Below are 18266 nucleotides of genomic sequence, written 5' to 3' on the forward strand. Positions count from 1 at the left end.
ATGCTGAACGACCCAGGGGCTCGATTGGATCAGGCGCCGCTCCACAAGACCCCGAGTACGAACCGGACTTTGGAAGTGGCAACAAATCTGGCAAATCGTAAAGAATTTCAGGGTGTTTTTCACATATGACAACATAGCACGATTGAATTATGACAGGCATAGATTGGTAGATAGCCAGAGACTATTTCCCATGGTAAGGGTGTCTAAACGTAGAGGCCATAGTATTAAGATGAGAAGGATTGTGTTTCAAAGGGCACTGAGGGGTACATTTTTCACACAAAGAGTTGTTGGTATCAGGAGCGAGCTGCCAATTGAGTTTGTGGAGACAGAAACAGTAACAACAGTCAAGGGACATCTGGACAGGTATATGAATGAGCAGGGCATAGAGGGATACAAAATTAATGCAAGCAAGTGGGATAAGTGTAGATGGGGATGATGGTCGGCATAGATGGAAGCGGCACAGTGGCACAGCTTGTGGAACCGCTGCCTGACAGGACAGTCTGGTGTGTTACTCTGAGTGCTCTGGTATCCTCCCACATCCAAAAGACATGTTGGATGATAGGTTAATTGGCCACTGTAAATTGACCCTTGCGTGTAGGTGAGTGGTGGAATGTGGGGTGAGTTGATCACAACATGGAAAAAATGTAATTGCTTTAGTGTAGGATCAGTGTAAATGGATGGGTGATGGTCAGCATGGGTTTGATGGGCCAAAGAGCCTGTTTCCATGCTGTGTATAGAATCATATCTTCTACATGACTCCAAATGAACATGAGTGCTTGCACGTCATAATCTTGCCGTTTTTTTAATTAGTTAGGTGAGGTCTCGTACACTGGCAATGCAGCAGGAATTAGCAATGCAGTAAGGGTGGCACAGAAGCGCAGCAGTAGAGTTGCTGCCTTACAGCACCTGAGACCTGGGTTCGATCCTGACTACGGGTGCTGTTCATACAGAGTTTGTACATTCTCCCTGTGACCACGTGGGTTTTCTCTGGGTGCTCCGGCCACACTCCAAAGTCGTACAGATTTGTCGGCCAATTGGCTTCTGGAATTGGTAAAGTGTCCCTTGTGTGCAGCATGTTGCTGGTGTGCATGGGGGAATCGCTGATCGGCCTGGACTCAGTAGGCTGAAGGACCTGTTTCCGCACTGTATGTCTAAAGTAAGGTTGAAAGAAAGATTGTTCCTGCTGTGTGCTTATGGCAATGAGATTCTCACAGTCAGTGTGAACTGCAAGTATTGCCCAATTACATTTCTTAGCCATTAAGTGAGAAATTGGAAATTCTGACACATGTCAGAAGCACTCTGCTGTGGGGTTTTAAAAACTCAATTGTTTTTTTCAACAGTCTTGCATCCCGGGCTTTTATCGTGTTGATGGAATACTATTTGGTGGCATCTGTCAACAGTGTGAATGCAATGGCCATGCTACAGAATGTGACACTAATGGCACTTGCTTGGTGAGTTCTTTGCAATGTCTGTTATCTCAAGTATAATCGGCGAGATGCCAGGTGAAATCTTAAAAGCAGAACTTTTGTGTGGGGATATATGTACTTTTAAATGTATTTGCAACAATATATAATAATTATACCAACAATGGGAGTTCATCCCCAGTTTTATGTAGCATTGTGTGTGTTTGGGGCAGATGATTCAATTTATAAACGACTGAGTTATATATTTAGAATTAGACCGTAAACTATAACACATTACAACAGAATTAGGCCTTTCAGCCCACCAAGTCTACTCCGCCATTCAATCATGGCTGATCAATCTTTCCCTCTCGACCCCATTCTCCTGACTTCTCCCTGTAAGCTTTGATGCCCTTCCTAATCAAGAAGAGCTTCCCCTAAGGAAGAAATCCTTACCAAATCCGACTCTGCATCTTGGCTACTTTTTTTCTTGAGCCTTTTCTGCAAATTACAGCCGCCCAGAACTTCCATCCCTATGTCAGTGCTAATGGTGGGAGTTAACTTATGAAGTTCATGTCATAGGAGCAGCATTAGGCCATTTGACCCATTGAAGCCACTCTACCATTCAATCATGACTGATCTATCTCTCCCTCTCCCTCTCAATCCCATAACCTTTGACACCCTTACCAATCAAGTATCTGTTAATCTCTGCCTTAAAAATACAGAATGACTTGGCCTCCCCAGCCGTGTGTGGCAATGAATCCTGCAGATTCACCACCCTCTGACAACAGAAATTCCTCCACATCTCCTTTCCAAACGTACGTCCTTTTTTCTGAGTCTATGCCCTCTGGTTCCAAATTCCCCCACTGGTGGAAACATCCTCTCCATATCCACTCTCACCAGGCATTTCACTATTCGGTAAGTTTCATTGAGGTCCCCCCTCATCTTTCTAAACTCCAGCGAGTACTGGCCTAGTGCTGTCAAACGCTCATCATATGTTAATTCATTCGTTCCTGGGGTCATTCTCGTTAACCTCTTCTGGACCCTCTCCAAGGCCAGCACATCCTCAGGTTTGGGTTCACAATATCCTGTTCACAATATCCTGCAGAAATTAAACTGGGCTTAAACCAGCAGCAGCAACCCTGAGGAGGCCCAGTGAAGCAGTTTGTATCCTGCATCCTTCCCTGCTCTCAGAATGGGCAGTGTGCACACTTGAGTGACCAGGTGCAAGCACAGCAACACCATTCAATGGTAGGCAGCAGCAAGGGGGAAAATAAATTGAAGGTACTTTATTTTGATTAAATTTGTTTAAATACTTTTAATTGTGTTCAAAGTTTGTGTGTGGTGTGGGTGTCTGTGCGTGTTAGTCATAAATGTAAAGAAAATTCAATCCAGTCCAGTTTGTCAAATCCAGTCGGCCAAACCAAGATGGCGCCCAAGGCAGGCAACTCTTTGTGTGCTAATCACAGAAGTAGATCTGCAATCACACATTATAATCGCTTCAATCTTTTAAATCCCTACTCCAACTGCAGCATTTCTTCCCTTGATCCCGTATCTGTGCACTGGATGGCTCGATTATAGGCGTTCTGCAAGTGCAGCGAAGTCAGGCCGATGGGACATCAACCCCATTACTTAAAACTTGATGAAAAGTTATTCTGTTTCAATCCTTAACAAGGAGAGGGAGGATGTGTAATCACTAGCAGAGGGGTTTCTTTGCTCACTGGGGGTGGGACAGTTTGTACGTCTCCCCATGGGTTTGCTCCGGGAGCTCCAGTTTCCTCCCACACTCCAATGACGTGCAGGTTTTTAGGTTAATTGGCTTGGTATAATTGTAAAATGTCCATAGTGTGTGTAGGATAGTATTAGTGTGCGGGGACCACAGGTCGGCATGGGCCGAAGGACCTGTTTCTGTGCCATATCTCTAATCTAACCTTGCTGCATTTTTTAACTGAAAGTTTACATTCCTTTCCAGGACTGCCGACACAACACAACTGGACCAAACTGTGTGCAGTGCTCCCCGGGTTTGTATGGCGATCCCAGCAGAGGGACTGCTAAGGACTGCAAACCCTGTGCCTGCCCACTGACTGTTCCCTTGAACAAGTAAGCCGGCTGCTGTTTCAATAGAAGACCATTTGAAGTGTTTTTTTCAGTGTTGTGCACAGCCTCTGGCCATCCCAAAGCATCAATCATTAAAGTATCCAATGATCCAAAAGCAAAATCAACACTAATACTGGAGAATGTTTAAAAACCATTTAGACAAGCATATGGATAGGACTGGTTTAGAGGGATGTGGGCCACAGGCAGGTGGGACTGGTGTAGATGGGACATGTTGTACCATGAAAGAAAAACTAAACATGAAGGCTCCTGCTGGAAAATGGTGGGTCTTCTTTCATTTTGGGCACTTCATGTGACCACCACTTACGTACCAAGTAGATGTAGTGTCAGCTGATATCCACTACACCCTACAGATGCCCCTGACTAAATCCATGAAGGGCACACATATTGATCCTATTCGATTCCTTGCTATGTATGAGATAGATTGTCAATCTAGTGCCAAGCCAGGTAGATCTGAGGCTGTGCTCCATTGATTTAAGGGAATACCTAACAAAGGAGCTGTGCGTCAGTCTGAATTGGACACAAATCACGCCCTTCTTCCATTTAGTGGAGGTTCAGATGTTTTTGTCACCTGTAACAATTCTAAAGCTGTTCTTTGTCTCTCCAGCTTCAGTCCCACTTGTTACTTAAACACAACGGGGGAACTTATTTGTGACCAGTGCCTGCCAGGCTACACAGGATCCAGATGTGAAAGGTAGGTTGGGGATGCTGGTGAGGGATTATTTTCATACCTTCACGAGTGATAGGAGCAGAATTAGGCCATTCAGCCCATCAAGTCTACCCCACCATTCAGTCATGGTCGATCTATCTTCCCCTCTCAAGCCCATTCTACTGAATTCTCCCCATAACCCCTGACACCCGTACCAATCACGGATCTATCTACAGGGTGTATCTCTGCCATAAAAATATTTATTGACTTGGCCTCTGCAGCCTTCTTTGGCAATGAATTCCACAGATTCACCACCCTCTTTTATTCAAGTGAGATTAAGATAATGTTAGCTTTTAATTGAGTTAATTTGAGAGATTTAACTATTTTAGTTTTTTTAACCTTTCAAATTATGTTTCAATTTTTTAAACAATTTACATATTTTTAAAGTTTTTTAAATAGCAGAATAATTTTTATGGAAGCTTTCGAATATTTGTGAATTTTCTCAAATGCAAAAACAGTCCATTTTTGGCAGCTGGTTAAACAGGAGGTCTAACTGACCACAGTTTAAAAGAATGAGGGGGGGAACTTCATTGAAACCTATTGAATAGTGAAAGGTTGAGATAGTGTGGATGTGGAGATGGTATTTCCACTAGTGGGAGAGTCTAGGACCAGAGGCCATAGTCGCAGAATAAAAAGACGTACCTTTAGAAAGGAGATGATGAATTTTATTAGTCAGAGGGTGGTGAATATGTGGAATTCATTGCCACAGATGGCTGTTAAGGCCAAGTCAATGGATATCTTGACGGATTCTTGATTAGTATCGATAACCTACGAACCCACACGTCTTTGCGATGTGGGGGGGAAACCAGGATGCCCGGAGAAAACTCACGTGGTGACAGGGAGAACATACAAATGCCATATCATAGAAACATAGAAACATAGAAAATAGGTGCAGGAGTAGGCCATTCGGCCCTTCGAGCCTGCACCGTCATTCAATATGATCATGGCTGATCATCCAACTCAGTATCCTGTACCTGCCTTCTCTCCATACCCCCTGATCCCTTTAGCCACAAGGGCCACATCTAACTCCCTCTTAAATATAGCCAATTAACTGGCCTCAACTACCTTCTGCGGCAGAGAATTCCACAGATTCACCACTCTCTGTGTAAAAAATGATTTTCTCGTGCCAATTGTGCCAATTTTTTAAAGAATCTGCAAAATATTTGTGTGAAAAATGTTATTCTCATCTCGGTCCTAAAAGATTTCCCCCTTATCCTTAAACTGTGACCCCTTGTTCTGGACTTCCCCAACATCGGGAACAATCTTCCTGCATCTAGCCTGTCCAACCCCTTAAGAATTGTGTAAGTTTCTATAAGATCCCCCCTCAATCTTCTAAATTCTAGCGAGTACAAGCCGAGTCTATCCACTTTCTTCATATGAAAGTCCTGACAACAACGCCCAAGGTCAGGATCGAGCCCAGGTCTCTGGATTTGAAACCTGCTTGGGCATTTGCTTCCAATTCAACCTCTAGCAACAATAGTCTGTGCAGGGAGGAGGAGGAGACATATAACAAAGTGCACATTTTATTGAAACATACTTTGTGCATGGGACAACTTCCTCCTTACTCTGCACTTTTACAAAGAAGGCCCCTCTTCAGAATATAACCTGCACATCAACTCTTATTAAAAGCAGCCACATTGGATTAGCACATTATCAGGTAACATAATTATTCACACATCCTGGCCAAAAACACCCCAGAAAAAGTATGTGTGTCTGTTCATGGGCAAAGCATTAAATCAAAGGTTGCCTTGCAACAGATGTAGATTGGAAGTGAAACTTTTGAGCCTATTGTAAATTTGTCTAGCATTTCGATGTTTCATTAAATTTTAAAATTCCCATTCCTTTCTTTCATAAAGCAGCATTTACAGATGTACAAATGGAAGCAGTACTTTTATATTGTAGTCTTGAACCCTGGAACACTTTTGCGCGTGCAGTAGCCATTTTAATGTATGGGAGATACTCAGTGTAGGGGGACTAATTTTCCTAAATGATCATAAGGTCATCAGGGATAAGCGTAGAATTAGGCCATTCGGCCCATCAAGTCTACTCCACCATTCAATCATGGCTGATCTATCTCTCCCTCCTAGCCCCATTCTCCTGCCTTCTCCCCATAATCTCTGACACCCGTACTAATCAAGAATCTATCTCTGCCTTGAAAATATCCACAGACTTGGCCTCCACAGCCTCCTGTGGCAAAGAATTCCACAGATTCACCACCCTCTGACAATATATTTCTCTTCATCTCCTTGATATGGGCCAGGAATTCTCATGGTGAATCATGTCAAATGGCCCCACAGCTCATTGTCTCTTGCTTCTGCATAGGTGTGCTGATGGTTACTATGGCAACCCAACATCACCCGGACGTTCCTGTGAGCCATGTGACTGCAGCAACAACATCAACCTGTCAGTTCCTGGAAGCTGTGACCAGTTGACGGGGGAATGTCTGAAGTGCATCAGGAACACCGCAGGCAGACAGTGCGAGCAATGCGCAGGCGGATACTACGGAGATGCAGTAATTGCAAAAAACTGCAGCGGTAAGTACAAAGTAACATAAGGAACTGCAGACAAAATGTGTAGGAAGGAACTGCAGATGCTTGTTTACACCAAAGACAGACACTAAATGCTGGAATAACTCAGCGGGCCAGGCAGCATCTCTGGAGAAAAGGATGGGTGACATTTCGGGTCGGCACCCTTCTTCAGACTGAGTGTCAGGGGAGAGGGAAACTAGAGGTGTGAAAAGACACAGAACAAATCAGAGCCAGCACCGATGACCTCAAAGAGCCAACAATGGTCTATTTATGGCTGTGCTGATTCTGGTTTACAAAAATGGACATAAAGTGCTGGAGTAACTCAGCGGGTCAGGCAGCATCTCTGGAGGATATATCCAGGAACATTTTGGGTCGGGACCCTTCCTGGGACTGATAGTAGAGGGGGGAAATAGCCTGATAGGTGACAGGTGGATACAGGTGATGGGGGGAGGTGTGTGTTTGGCAGATTGGTGGACAAAGGCCAGAGATGGGGAAAAAGACAAAAGGCTGTGAGGTATAAGGAGCAAAGGTGAGAAGAAGTGTGAAATGGGAAGTCAGTGGAAGAGGTATAGGTGGAAGGAGACAGGGGAATGGGAAAGGGTTATTGTTGGTTAGTTACCTAAAATTGCAGAATTAATTGTTCACCTCGTTGGGTTGTAAACTACCCGAGTGGAATAGTGGATAATGTTCCTTCAGTTTGCGTGTAGCCTCACTCCAGCATTGTTTAATTGTATTATTTCTGAAACCCATTGAGGAGTCATAGAGCACGGAAACAGGCCGTTTAGCCCAACTTGCCCGTGCTGGCCAAGATGCCCCATCTACACTAGTCAGCTCCTGCCCATTCTACAATACGATTTCTAAAAATCCTTCGGTCTTGAAGAGAATTCAGTAGCTGATGGAATTTGTTTACAAATTTTTTTTAATGTTAATCTTGCTGAGAAGGTACTCTGACAGAGAAAAATTTCAATGCCGAGATATAAAGAGCTGACATTTTCAAGGATTTGAAGATTGAAAGATAAACCATTGTACTGATTCTAATCAAAATACTAAACCCAATGTCACCCACTCTCAAGAAGGACAGCATTTTGTATGGAGAATAATGTCTATTTGACAACTATTTTAGAGAAGGCGACTGACTGAAACGAATCTAGAAGCCTGTTTGGCTGATTTATTTGCCAGGATTTATCTGAAGAAAATTAGATTGTGTGCTCAACAAAAGTCCTTCTTCAAACAGCCTGTTGGCATGCGGTGCCATCTACAGGCAAAAGCAACAAGCTGCAAGCAGCTCTTCCCTGACATTGGATCAGCCTCTCAATTACTTACAGACCGTCTTTCCCATTGTATTTCAGCTTGTGACTGCAATGTGAACAGTTCCTACGGGGAGGTGTGTGACCTGCTAACTGGTTATTGCCAATGCAAGCACAACGTTCTGGGCCAGAAGTGTGACATGTGTCTGGTACGTATTTATGGTTTGAGTGAACTTTTACTTTTAACGGGTATTCACGTCGCAGTTGTAGTCGACGCAGTGGCACAGCTGGTAAAGCTGCTGCCTCACAGTGCCAGGGACCCGGATTCAATCCTACCATGGGTGCTGTTTGCATGTCCTCCCTGTGACCACGTGTTTTTTCTCCAGGTGATCCGGTTTCCTCCCAGATCCCGTAGGTGTGCAGCTTTAGTAGGTTAATTGGCCTCTGTAAAATTGCCCCTAGTGTGTAGTGGTGGATGTGAAAGTGGAGATAACATAGAACTAATGTGAACGAGTGATTGATGGTTGGCATGGACTCGGTGGACTGAAGGGCCTGTTTCCAGGCTGCATCTTTCAATTCAGTTCAAAATGAAAATGCAGCAGTGTAGACATTTTTTCCGCTTGGCACCAAGCTTGCAATAAGCTCAGAAAGGTCCACCAGTGGAACTGAAGTTCAACATACATCTTGCATTTAGCAGAGGCAACTGAGGACAAATTTGTACCGTAACATTTTAACACAGAAATTATTGCGATTCCATCTGCGAAGGAGGCCATTTGGTCCAGCAAGTCCTTGCCAGTCAAAAGTGGTGCTATCCTGCTTAGATGATGGCACTTCTAGTCATTGGTGTGAACTCAGCCACACTTTAAATGCAATGAAGGCTCCTGCCTCCTACGTGCATTCAGGCGATGATCCAGATCATCACAACCTTTCAGGTGAAAAGAGTCCGTAACATTGAACAAAACTGGGTATTTTAAATCACCTCGGGCTATCTAATCAGGTGAACATGATGAACAACAAACAGGAAGGTACAAGATACACAATTAATAAACCGGAAAGTACGCTTGATGGGAAAATGCAGACTTTAACTCCATAAGCAACTTTTTAACAAAATATCATCTTTCTGTTATTGAAATAAAAGTCAGATCACTAAATCTTTACATCACAACAAAAATGTCTAATTCATTTCTCACTTTGCAGTCCGGAGGATCAGCTGAAATATATTAACACCTCCCTTCAGTTTGTGATTTTTTTATGTTCTAATAGTGGAACTGATCTGATTTAATAATGAGGCGTTTTGACATGGCTTCAAGTGAGTTTCATTATGCATCGTTCTAAGCTTTTATTCATGTCAATTTTTCGCATTCATGGAAAACAATAGCTACTTCAAAGAGGCTTCTTGGTTATAATTTTATGAAGTAGTTTAGATGTCACAGCTTCTGAAAGCAAAGCACAGCATCTAACTGGCAGTTACTCAGGTCCAGAATAATATCTGACAATCATTCGTATATCACCATTGTTTTTTCATTGTATACAGTAAGTGGCTCATATTTTATGTTTTCATGTTCATAAATCATAGGAGCAGGAGGCCATTCAGCCCATTGAGTCTACTCCGCCATTTAATCACGGCTGATCTCCCTTTCTTTCTGAACCATATTCTCCTATCTTCTCCCCATAACCTTTGACACCACTATCAATTACAAATAGGTCGGGTGAGTGGGCAGATGCATGGCAGATGCAGTTTAATGTGGATTAATGTGAGGTTATCCTCTTTGGTGGCATCAAGAGGGCAAATTATTATCTGAGTGGTGTCAGGTTAGGAAAAGGGGAGGTGCAACAAGACCTGGGTGTCCTTGTACATCAGTCATCAGGCATGCAGGTACAGCAGGCAGTGAAGGAAGCTAATGGCATGATGGCGTTCATAACTAGAGTATTTGAGTATAGGAGCAAGGAGGTCCTTCTGCAGTTGTACAGTGCACCGGTGATACCACACCTGGAGTATTGTGTGCAGTTTTGGTCTCCTAATTTGAGGAAGGACATTCTTGCTATTGCGGGAGTGCAGCATAGGCTCACCAGGTTAATTCCCAGATTGGCGGGACTGACATATGATGAAAGAATGGATCGACTGGGCTTATATTCACTGGAATTTAGAAGGATGAGAGGGGATCTTCTGGAAACATTTTAAATTATTAAGGGATTGGACACGCTTGACGCAGGAAAAATGTTCCCGATGTTGGGGGAGTCCAATACCAGGGGTCACAGTTTAAGAATAAGGGGTAGGCCATTTAGGACTGAGGTGAGGAAAAACATTTTCACCCAGAGAGTTGTGAATCTGTGGAATTCTCTGCCTCAGAAGGCAATGGAGGCCAATTCACTGCATGTTTTCAAACGAGAGTTAGATGTAGCTCTTAGGGCTAATGGAATCAAGGTATTATGGGGAAAAATCAGGAACGGGGTACTGATTTTGGATGATCAGGCATGATCATATTGAATGGCAGCATTGACTCGAAGGGCTGATTGGCCTACTCCTGCACCTATTTTCTTTGTTTCTATGTATGAGAAGGTCGCCCCTCAGGTTTCTATTAGGGTTTGGAAAATGGGCATAAAGCTAAAATGGTGTTTAGGTTGAGTTTTGTTTAGAGATACAGAAAAAAATCCCTTGGCTCACTGGGTCCACACCAACCGTTGATCACCCATTCACACTCGTTCACTGCCATTGCACTTTGTCATACACTCCATTCACACTTGGGACCATTTACAGAGCCCAATTAAACAACAAACCCTCACCTCTTTGGGATGTGGGATGAAACCGGAGAACGAGTAAAACGAGGAGGCCACTGGGAGAACATGCAAACTCCACACAGACAGCACCCGAGGTCAGGATTGATCCTGGGTCTCTGAAGCGACGAGGCAGCAACTCTACCAGCTGCGCTGCTGTGCAGCCTAGGCTGTTGGACCATGCAATGTTGTGGCTGAAGGAAAATGGGATCAATAATTGAATTAGAGTAAAATTCCGAGCTACCAGGTAACAAGACTAATGTATTCTGCTTTAAATGGTCCTATTGCCACTGGCCTGATTGTTGGAGTGATTGCTTTTGTGCACCAAATGCCAATGCCATGAGCTTTATTCACTGGTTCATCACTCTCCATTACTTTGTGTGTTCAACAGGAGCGTTATTAGTGTTCATTATTTCCAGCATATTTGCTCATTGTTAGCGGGAAGCATCTTATGCTGCAGCAATGTTGATTTTTCTGGGTCAGTTGGAATCCGTTTTATCAGTTGATTTACTCCTGCGGCTAAAACCAGAATCTGAAAAGTGCTTTGAAAATTGTGCTTCAGAGTCAATTTATAAAGAATATTAACATTAATGTTCAGTACCGAGGGAGCTGCTAACCAGCTGTTGCGCACACGTCTAAAACTACGCTGTCTCCTGTGTGCATGTTTTAGCAAATTGTTCAGGTAGTTCTGGCTTCTGCACTGTTGCCTGACCGACACTCTTACTGTTGCCAACAGCATGGGTATTTTGGCTTGAGCACGGGACTAGGCTGCAGCCCCTGTAACTGCAGCTTGTTGGGCGCAATCTCAGAGGACTGCAGCGAGGGCGGGCAGTGCCGCTGCGGGCCGGGCGTGAGTGGCGACAAGTGTGACCGCTGCACGCGCGGCTTTTACAGCTTCCAGGACGGCGGATGCACACGTGAGTGTTTGAAATATCTTATGAAGCACACATTGTAAGTCTCACTTTCTCATTTGCCTTTTTGGCCTCGAGCAACAATGCGTAAATTCATTTAAATAGCTCTTCCGATTAGGATTTGTGGATTGTTAGAGCAAGGGATCTAAGGAAAATGGAATAAGTTAGACATGAGGTGATGCAGCACAGAAACAGTCCCTTCAGCACATTGAGTTAATGCTGAACCATCCATTAACACTGGTCATAAAGTCATAAAGTCATAAAGTCATAAGGCATCGGAGTAGAATTAGGCCATTTAGCCCATCAAGTTTACTCCACCATTCAATCATGGCTGGTCTATCTTTCCCTCCTAACCCCATTCTCCTACCTTCTCCCCATAACCTCTGACACCCGTACTAATCAAGAATCTATCTAAGTCTGCCTTAAAAACATCCTGACTTGGCCTCCACAGCCTTCTATGTCTGAAAGAATTCCACAGTTTCACCACCTTCTGACTAAAGACATTTCTCCTCATCTCCTTTCAAAAGAAAATCTTTTAATTTTGAATTCTTCATTCTTCTCTTTCCCTCCATGCATGGGAAAGGATTTGAAGTAGAGCAGCGATAATATGGTTGAAAGGAAGAAACTGGAGAGGCAAAGCCTTTCTTCTACCTACCATGTTCGGGCTAAAGAGACTGTTTCTTTGAGTTATAGCGACATAGAGAGTCATTCAGCATGGCAACAGGCCCAGCAGCCTAACTTGCCCACACCGACCAACATGCCTCATCAACACTGTGGATGAGCTTGAGGCTCAGTTAGAGATTGGTAGGTACGATGTTGTGGGAATTACAGAGACATGGCTGCAAGAGAAGAGCTGGGAACTGAATATTCAGGGGTATACGGCCTATCGAAAAGACAGGCCTATCCTTCGCTCCATAGATGCTGCTGCACCCGCTGAGTTCCTCCAGCAATTTTGTGTACCTATCGAAAAGACAGACAGGTGGGCAGAGGGGGTGGGGTGGCTCTGTTTGTAAGGAATGAAATTTAGTCTCTTGCGAGGGGTGACAGAATCAGAAGATGTAGAGTAATTGTGGATAGAACTGAGAAATTGTAAGGGTAAAAATACCCTAATGGGAGTTATCTACAGCCCCCAAACAGTAGGCTGGAGATTAAAATTAGCATGTAACAAAGGTAATGCTATAGAGGTTATGGGAGATTTCAACATGCAGGTATACTGGGAAAATCAGGTTGGTACTGGACCCCAAGAAAGGGTGTTTGTGGAGTGCCCCCGAGTTGGATTCTTAGAGCAGATTGTACTGGAGCCTACCAGAGAGAAGGCAATTCTGGATTTAGTGTTGTGTCATGAACCGGATTTGATAAGGGAATTCAAGTTAAAGGAACTCCCTATATTTAAGAGGGAGTTAGATGTGGCCCTTGTGGCTAAGGGGATCAGAGGGTATGGAGAGAAGGCAGGTACGGGATACTGAGTTGGATGATCAGCCATGATCATATTGAATGGCGGTGCAGGCGCGAAGGGCCGAATGGCCTACTCCTGCACCTAATTTCTATGTTTCTATGAACCATTAGGAGATAGTGACCATAATATGATAAGTTTTAATCTGAAATTTGACAAGGAGAAGGTAAAATCGGAAGTGTCAGTAATGCAGTTGAACAAAGAGGACTATGGAGCCATGAGGGAGGAGCTGGCCAAAGTTGACTGGAAAGGGACCTCAGCAGGGATGACAGTGGGACAGCAATGGCAGGTATTTCTGGGAATAATACAGAAGGTGCAGGATCAGTTCATTCCAAAGAGGAAGAAAGATTCTAAGGGGAGTAAGAGGCAACCGTGGCTGACAAGGGAAGTCAAAGACAGTATAAAAATAAAAGAGAAGACTTGTAACATAGCAAAGACGAGGGGGAAGCCCAGTATTGGGAAACTTAAAGATCAACAGAGGGTAACTAAAAAGGCAATACGGGAGAAAAGATAAAGAACAAAGGTGCTAGCCAAGAATACAAAGGAGGATAGTAAAAGCTTCTTTAGGTATGTGAAGAGGAAAAAATTAGTAAAGGCAAATGTTGGTCCCTTGAAGACAGACACAGGTGAATTTATTATGGGGAACAAGGAAATGGCAGACGAGTTGAACAGGTACTTTGGTTCTGTCTTCACTAAAGAAGACACAAACAATCTCCCAGATGTACTAGGGGACAGAGGACCTAGGGTGATGGAGGAACTGAAGGCGATTCACATTAGTCAGGAAATGGTGTTGGGTAGACTGATGGGACTGAAGGCTGATAAATCCCCAGGGCCTGATGGTTTGCATCCCAGGGTACTTAAGGAAGTGGCTCTTGAAATCATGGACGCATTGGTGTTCATTTTCCAACGTTCTATAGATTCAGGATCAGTTCCTGTGGATTGGAGGGTAGCTAATGTTATCCCACTTTTCATGAAAGGAGGGAGAGAGAAAGCAGGGAATTATAGACCAGTTAGCTTGACATCTGTGGTGGGGAAAATGCTGGAGTCGGTTATCAAAGATGTAATAGCGGCGCATTTGGATAGCAGTAACAGGATTGGTCCAGGTCAGCATGGATGTACGAAGGGGAAATCATGCTTGATTAATCTTCTGGAATTTTTTGAGGATGTAACTAGGAAAATGGACAAGGGAGAGCCAGTGTACCTGGACTTTCAGAAAGCCTTTTATAAGGCCGCACACAGGAGGTTAGTGGGCAAAATTAGAACACATGGTATTGGAGGTACGGTATCGACATGGATGGAAAACTGGTTGGCAGACAGGAAACAAAGAGTAGGGATTAACGGGTCCCTTTCAGAATGGCAGGCAGTGACTAGTGGGGTACCGCAAGGCTCGGTGCTGGAACCGCAGCTATTTACAATAAACATTAATGATTTAGATGAAGGAATTAAAAGTAACATTAGCAAATTTGCAGATGACACAAAGCTGGATGGCAGGGTGAACTGTGAAGAGGATGTTATGAGGATGCAGGATGATTTGGACAGGTTGGGTGAGTGGGCAGATGCATGGCAGATGCAGTATAATGTGGATAAATGTGAGGTTATCCACTTTGGTGGCAAGAACAGGTAGGCAGATTATTATCTGAATGTTAATTTGAATGAATCTGAATGTTGTCAGTTTAAGGAAAGGGGAGATGCAACGAGACCTGGGTATCCTTGTACATCAGTCACTGAAAGTAAGCATGCAGGTACAACAGGCAGTGAAGAAAGCGAATGGCATGTTGGCCTTCATAACAAGATAAGTTGAGTATAGGAGCAAAGTGGTCCTTCTGCAATTGTACAGGGCCATGGTGAGACCACACCTGGAATATTGTGTGCAGTTTTGGTCTCCTAATTTGAGGAAGGACATTCTAGCTATTGAGGGAGTGCAGCGTAGGTTCACCAGGTTAATTCTCGGGATGGCGGTACTGTCATATGATGAAAGAATGGAGCAACTGGGCTTGTATTCACTGGAATTTGGAAGCATGAGAAGGGATCTTATAGAAACACATAAAATTATTAAGCGATTGGACACGCTTGATGCAGGAAACATGTTCCCGATGTTGGGGAAGTCCAGAACCAGGGGCACAGTTTAAGAATAAGGGGTAGGCCATTTAGAACGGAGACCAGGAAAAACGTTTTCACACAGAGAGTTGTGAATTTGTAGAATTCTCTGCCACAGAAGGCAGTGGAGACCGATTCACTGGATGCATTCAGAAGAGAGTTAGATAGAGCTCTTAAGGCTAGTCAAGGGGTATGGAGAGAAGGCAGGAATGAGGTACTGATTGTGGATGATCAGCCATGATCACATTGAATAGCGGTGCTGGCTTGAATAGCCTACACCTGCACCTATTTTATATTTATCCATGTAACCTTGGATGCCCTTACTCCTCAAAAACCTAACAATCTCCACTTTAAAAATGCCCAATGACTGACCTCCACAGCCATATATGGCAATGAATTCCACAGATTTACCACCCTCTGACTAAAGAAACCCCTCCTCATCTATTTCCTAAGGAACGTCCTTTAATTCTGAGACCTCTGGTCCTAGACTCTCCCACTAGTGGAAACATCCTCTCCACATCCACTCTATCCAGGCCTTTCATTATCCGGTAAGTTTCAATGAGATTCTTCCTCATCCTTCTAAACTCCAACGAGTAGAGGCCCAGTTTCATCCAACACTAATCATATACTAATCCACTAATTTCTGGGATCATTCTCGTAAACCTTCTCTGGACCCTCTCCAGAGCCAGCACATCCTTCCTCAGATATGGGACCCTAAATTCCTTACAATACTCCAAATGTGGCCTGACCAGCGCCTTATAGAATCTCGGCATTACATCCCATTACACAAGGTGTAAGGTCAGCCAATGTTCTGGACAGGGGAGCAGTCCTGAAGTGAAGAAATAACAATTAGTTGAAGGCTGCAGAGAGAGATTGTGGATGAGTGAGGCTATGGAGACATTTGAAATCACAAGCCTGAATTTTAAAATTATATAAATGTTTAACCACCACCACCTCCAGAGCAGCAAGCATGAAGTGGTGGGTAAACTGAGATGCAGGCTGCGAGCTTTGAATAATAAGATCATGAATGCTAAGTGTGCAGTAGTGCTGTACGTATGCTTGTCATGTATGTATCAAATCATGAGAGGAATAGATCGAGCAGACCCACAGAATCTCTTGCCCAGAATAGGGGAATCGCGAACCAGAGGACATAGGTTTAAAGTGAAGGGGGCAAGATTTAATAGGAACCTGAGGGGTAACTTTTTCACAAAAAGTGTGGTGGGTGTATGGAACTATCTGCCGGAGCTGGTAGTTGAGGCAAGCACTATCGCAATGTTTTAAGAAACATTTAGACAGATACATGGATAGGACGGGTTTAGAGGGATATGGGCCAAACACAGATAGGTGGGATTAGTGTAGATGGGACATAATGGTCAGTGTGAGTGAGTTCGGCCGAAGGGCTTGTTTCCACACTGTATGACTCTATGACTCTACACTGTATTAACAAAAGCATTGATTAATTTCAATTTAATTGGGGCGGCACAGTGGTGCAATGGTAGAGCTGCTGCCTCACAGCGCCAGGGACCCGGGTTCAACCTCGGGTGCTGTCTGTGTGGAGTTTGCACTTACTTCCTGTGTCTGCATGGGTTTCCTCCGGGTGCTCCGTTTTCCTCAATAATTTCATAATTCGTGTGGGATTGTAAGTTAGCTGGCTTCTATACATTGCCCCTAGTGCGTAGGACTGATAGTGTGAGCCACTGGTCACATCGATGGCGGCATGGACTCAGTGGGCTGAAGGGCTTGTTTCCATGCTAAATCTCTTAACTTAAACTTAAACTGCTTGGTGCCTTTTCAAATAAATGGGCTAATTGCATTTACAATCTCAGATGGAACTTCATATTAAACATGGAATAATATTGCATATCGACTAATGGTGCTGAATAAAAATTGCACGGAGTATTGCACAGTCACGCCAAATTAAATGCTGAAGTGTAATGTTTAAGAAATCTTCTTGGCAAGTGTGAAGTGAAAGACTGATTCCTTCAAGATCCCAATGTGTTTCTGCTGCAGCTTGTGACTGTGCCTACACTCAGAACAATTGTGCAACGGACACTGGCCAGTGTATCTGCCCACCCCACACCGAGGGAGAGAAATGCGAAAGGTGTGAGACCAACTACTGGGGCCATGACCCTGGAAGTGGGTGTCAGGTACTGTAAGAAAAATGCTTTGCACTCGACAGCAAGACATCGCTCCAAATGCTTTTATTCTTTTCATCAGTGCCATCGTTAATGGTGTACCGATTCATTATTAATCTTTTGTAATAGTGATCACAGAACATAGATCAGTACACCATAGGAAGGGGCCGAGTCTGAGACTGAAGAAGGGTTCCGAACCAAAAAGTTACCCATCCTTTTTCTCCTGAGATGTTGACCCGCTGAGTTAGTCCAGCACTTTATGTCTAACATAGGAATAGGCCGTTTGGTCCACAATGTCTGCACCGAACATGATGTCAAGTTAAACTAATCTCCTCTGCCTGCATGATGGGCGATGACCCTCCATTCCCTGCATATCCATGTGCCTATCCAAAACCTCCTAAATGTCACTAACGTATTTGCCTCTATCACCACTCTTGGCAGCGTGTTCCAGGTACTACTACCCGCTGTGGGGAAAAAAACAAGTTGCCCCGCACTTCTCCTTTAAACTTTGCACACCTTAAAGCTGTGCCCTCTCAATAAAATCAATTGTATTTGAATGTGATTGAACACTGTTTGGTGCCCATACAATCACTCTAGTGTGCAGATGAATATGCTGGTAATGATTAGATAATGTTCCTAAGAGGCTATGAGTTCACCTGCGAAACGACATGCCCTCAATGGAATTGGATATCAAATGCAAAGTGGCTAGTTCACATTGTAAATTTAACATAAGCAATTGAGGACAAGGCTCTACCTCGTTAAGCCAAACTGCTTCTACTTCCCCTTACCCCTCCCCTTGCTCTTCTCCCGTCCACGTCCCCATCTCCATCCCCCTTCATCCACTCAGTTGGTTCACCAGTTCCACAGTTCGCAACCATGTATCCCTCTTTGGACCA

At 44.0% G+C, this 18266-nt stretch overlaps 1 protein-coding gene across 1 annotated transcript in view; it reads left to right on the forward strand.

Moving 5' to 3' along the window:
- The window catches only part of lama1 (laminin subunit alpha 1), a 295280-nt gene that overhangs the window by 135775 nt on the left and 141239 nt on the right, over positions 1–18266 (forward strand). Inside the window, exons 16-22 of the mRNA XM_033019870.1 lie at positions 1341–1451; positions 3373–3500; positions 4123–4209; positions 6547–6758; positions 8102–8208; positions 11511–11691; positions 17246–17382. Coding sequence (XP_032875761.1) covers positions 1341–1451; positions 3373–3500; positions 4123–4209; positions 6547–6758; positions 8102–8208; positions 11511–11691; positions 17246–17382 — 963 coding nt within the window. The remainder of the gene's footprint in view (positions 1–1340; positions 1452–3372; positions 3501–4122; positions 4210–6546; positions 6759–8101; positions 8209–11510; positions 11692–17245; positions 17383–18266) is intronic.

Source organism: Amblyraja radiata, chromosome 4 (assembly GCF_010909765.2).
Source record: "Amblyraja radiata isolate CabotCenter1 chromosome 4, sAmbRad1.1.pri, whole genome shotgun sequence".
Classification (NCBI taxonomy): Eukaryota; Metazoa; Chordata; class Chondrichthyes; order Rajiformes; family Rajidae; genus Amblyraja; species Amblyraja radiata.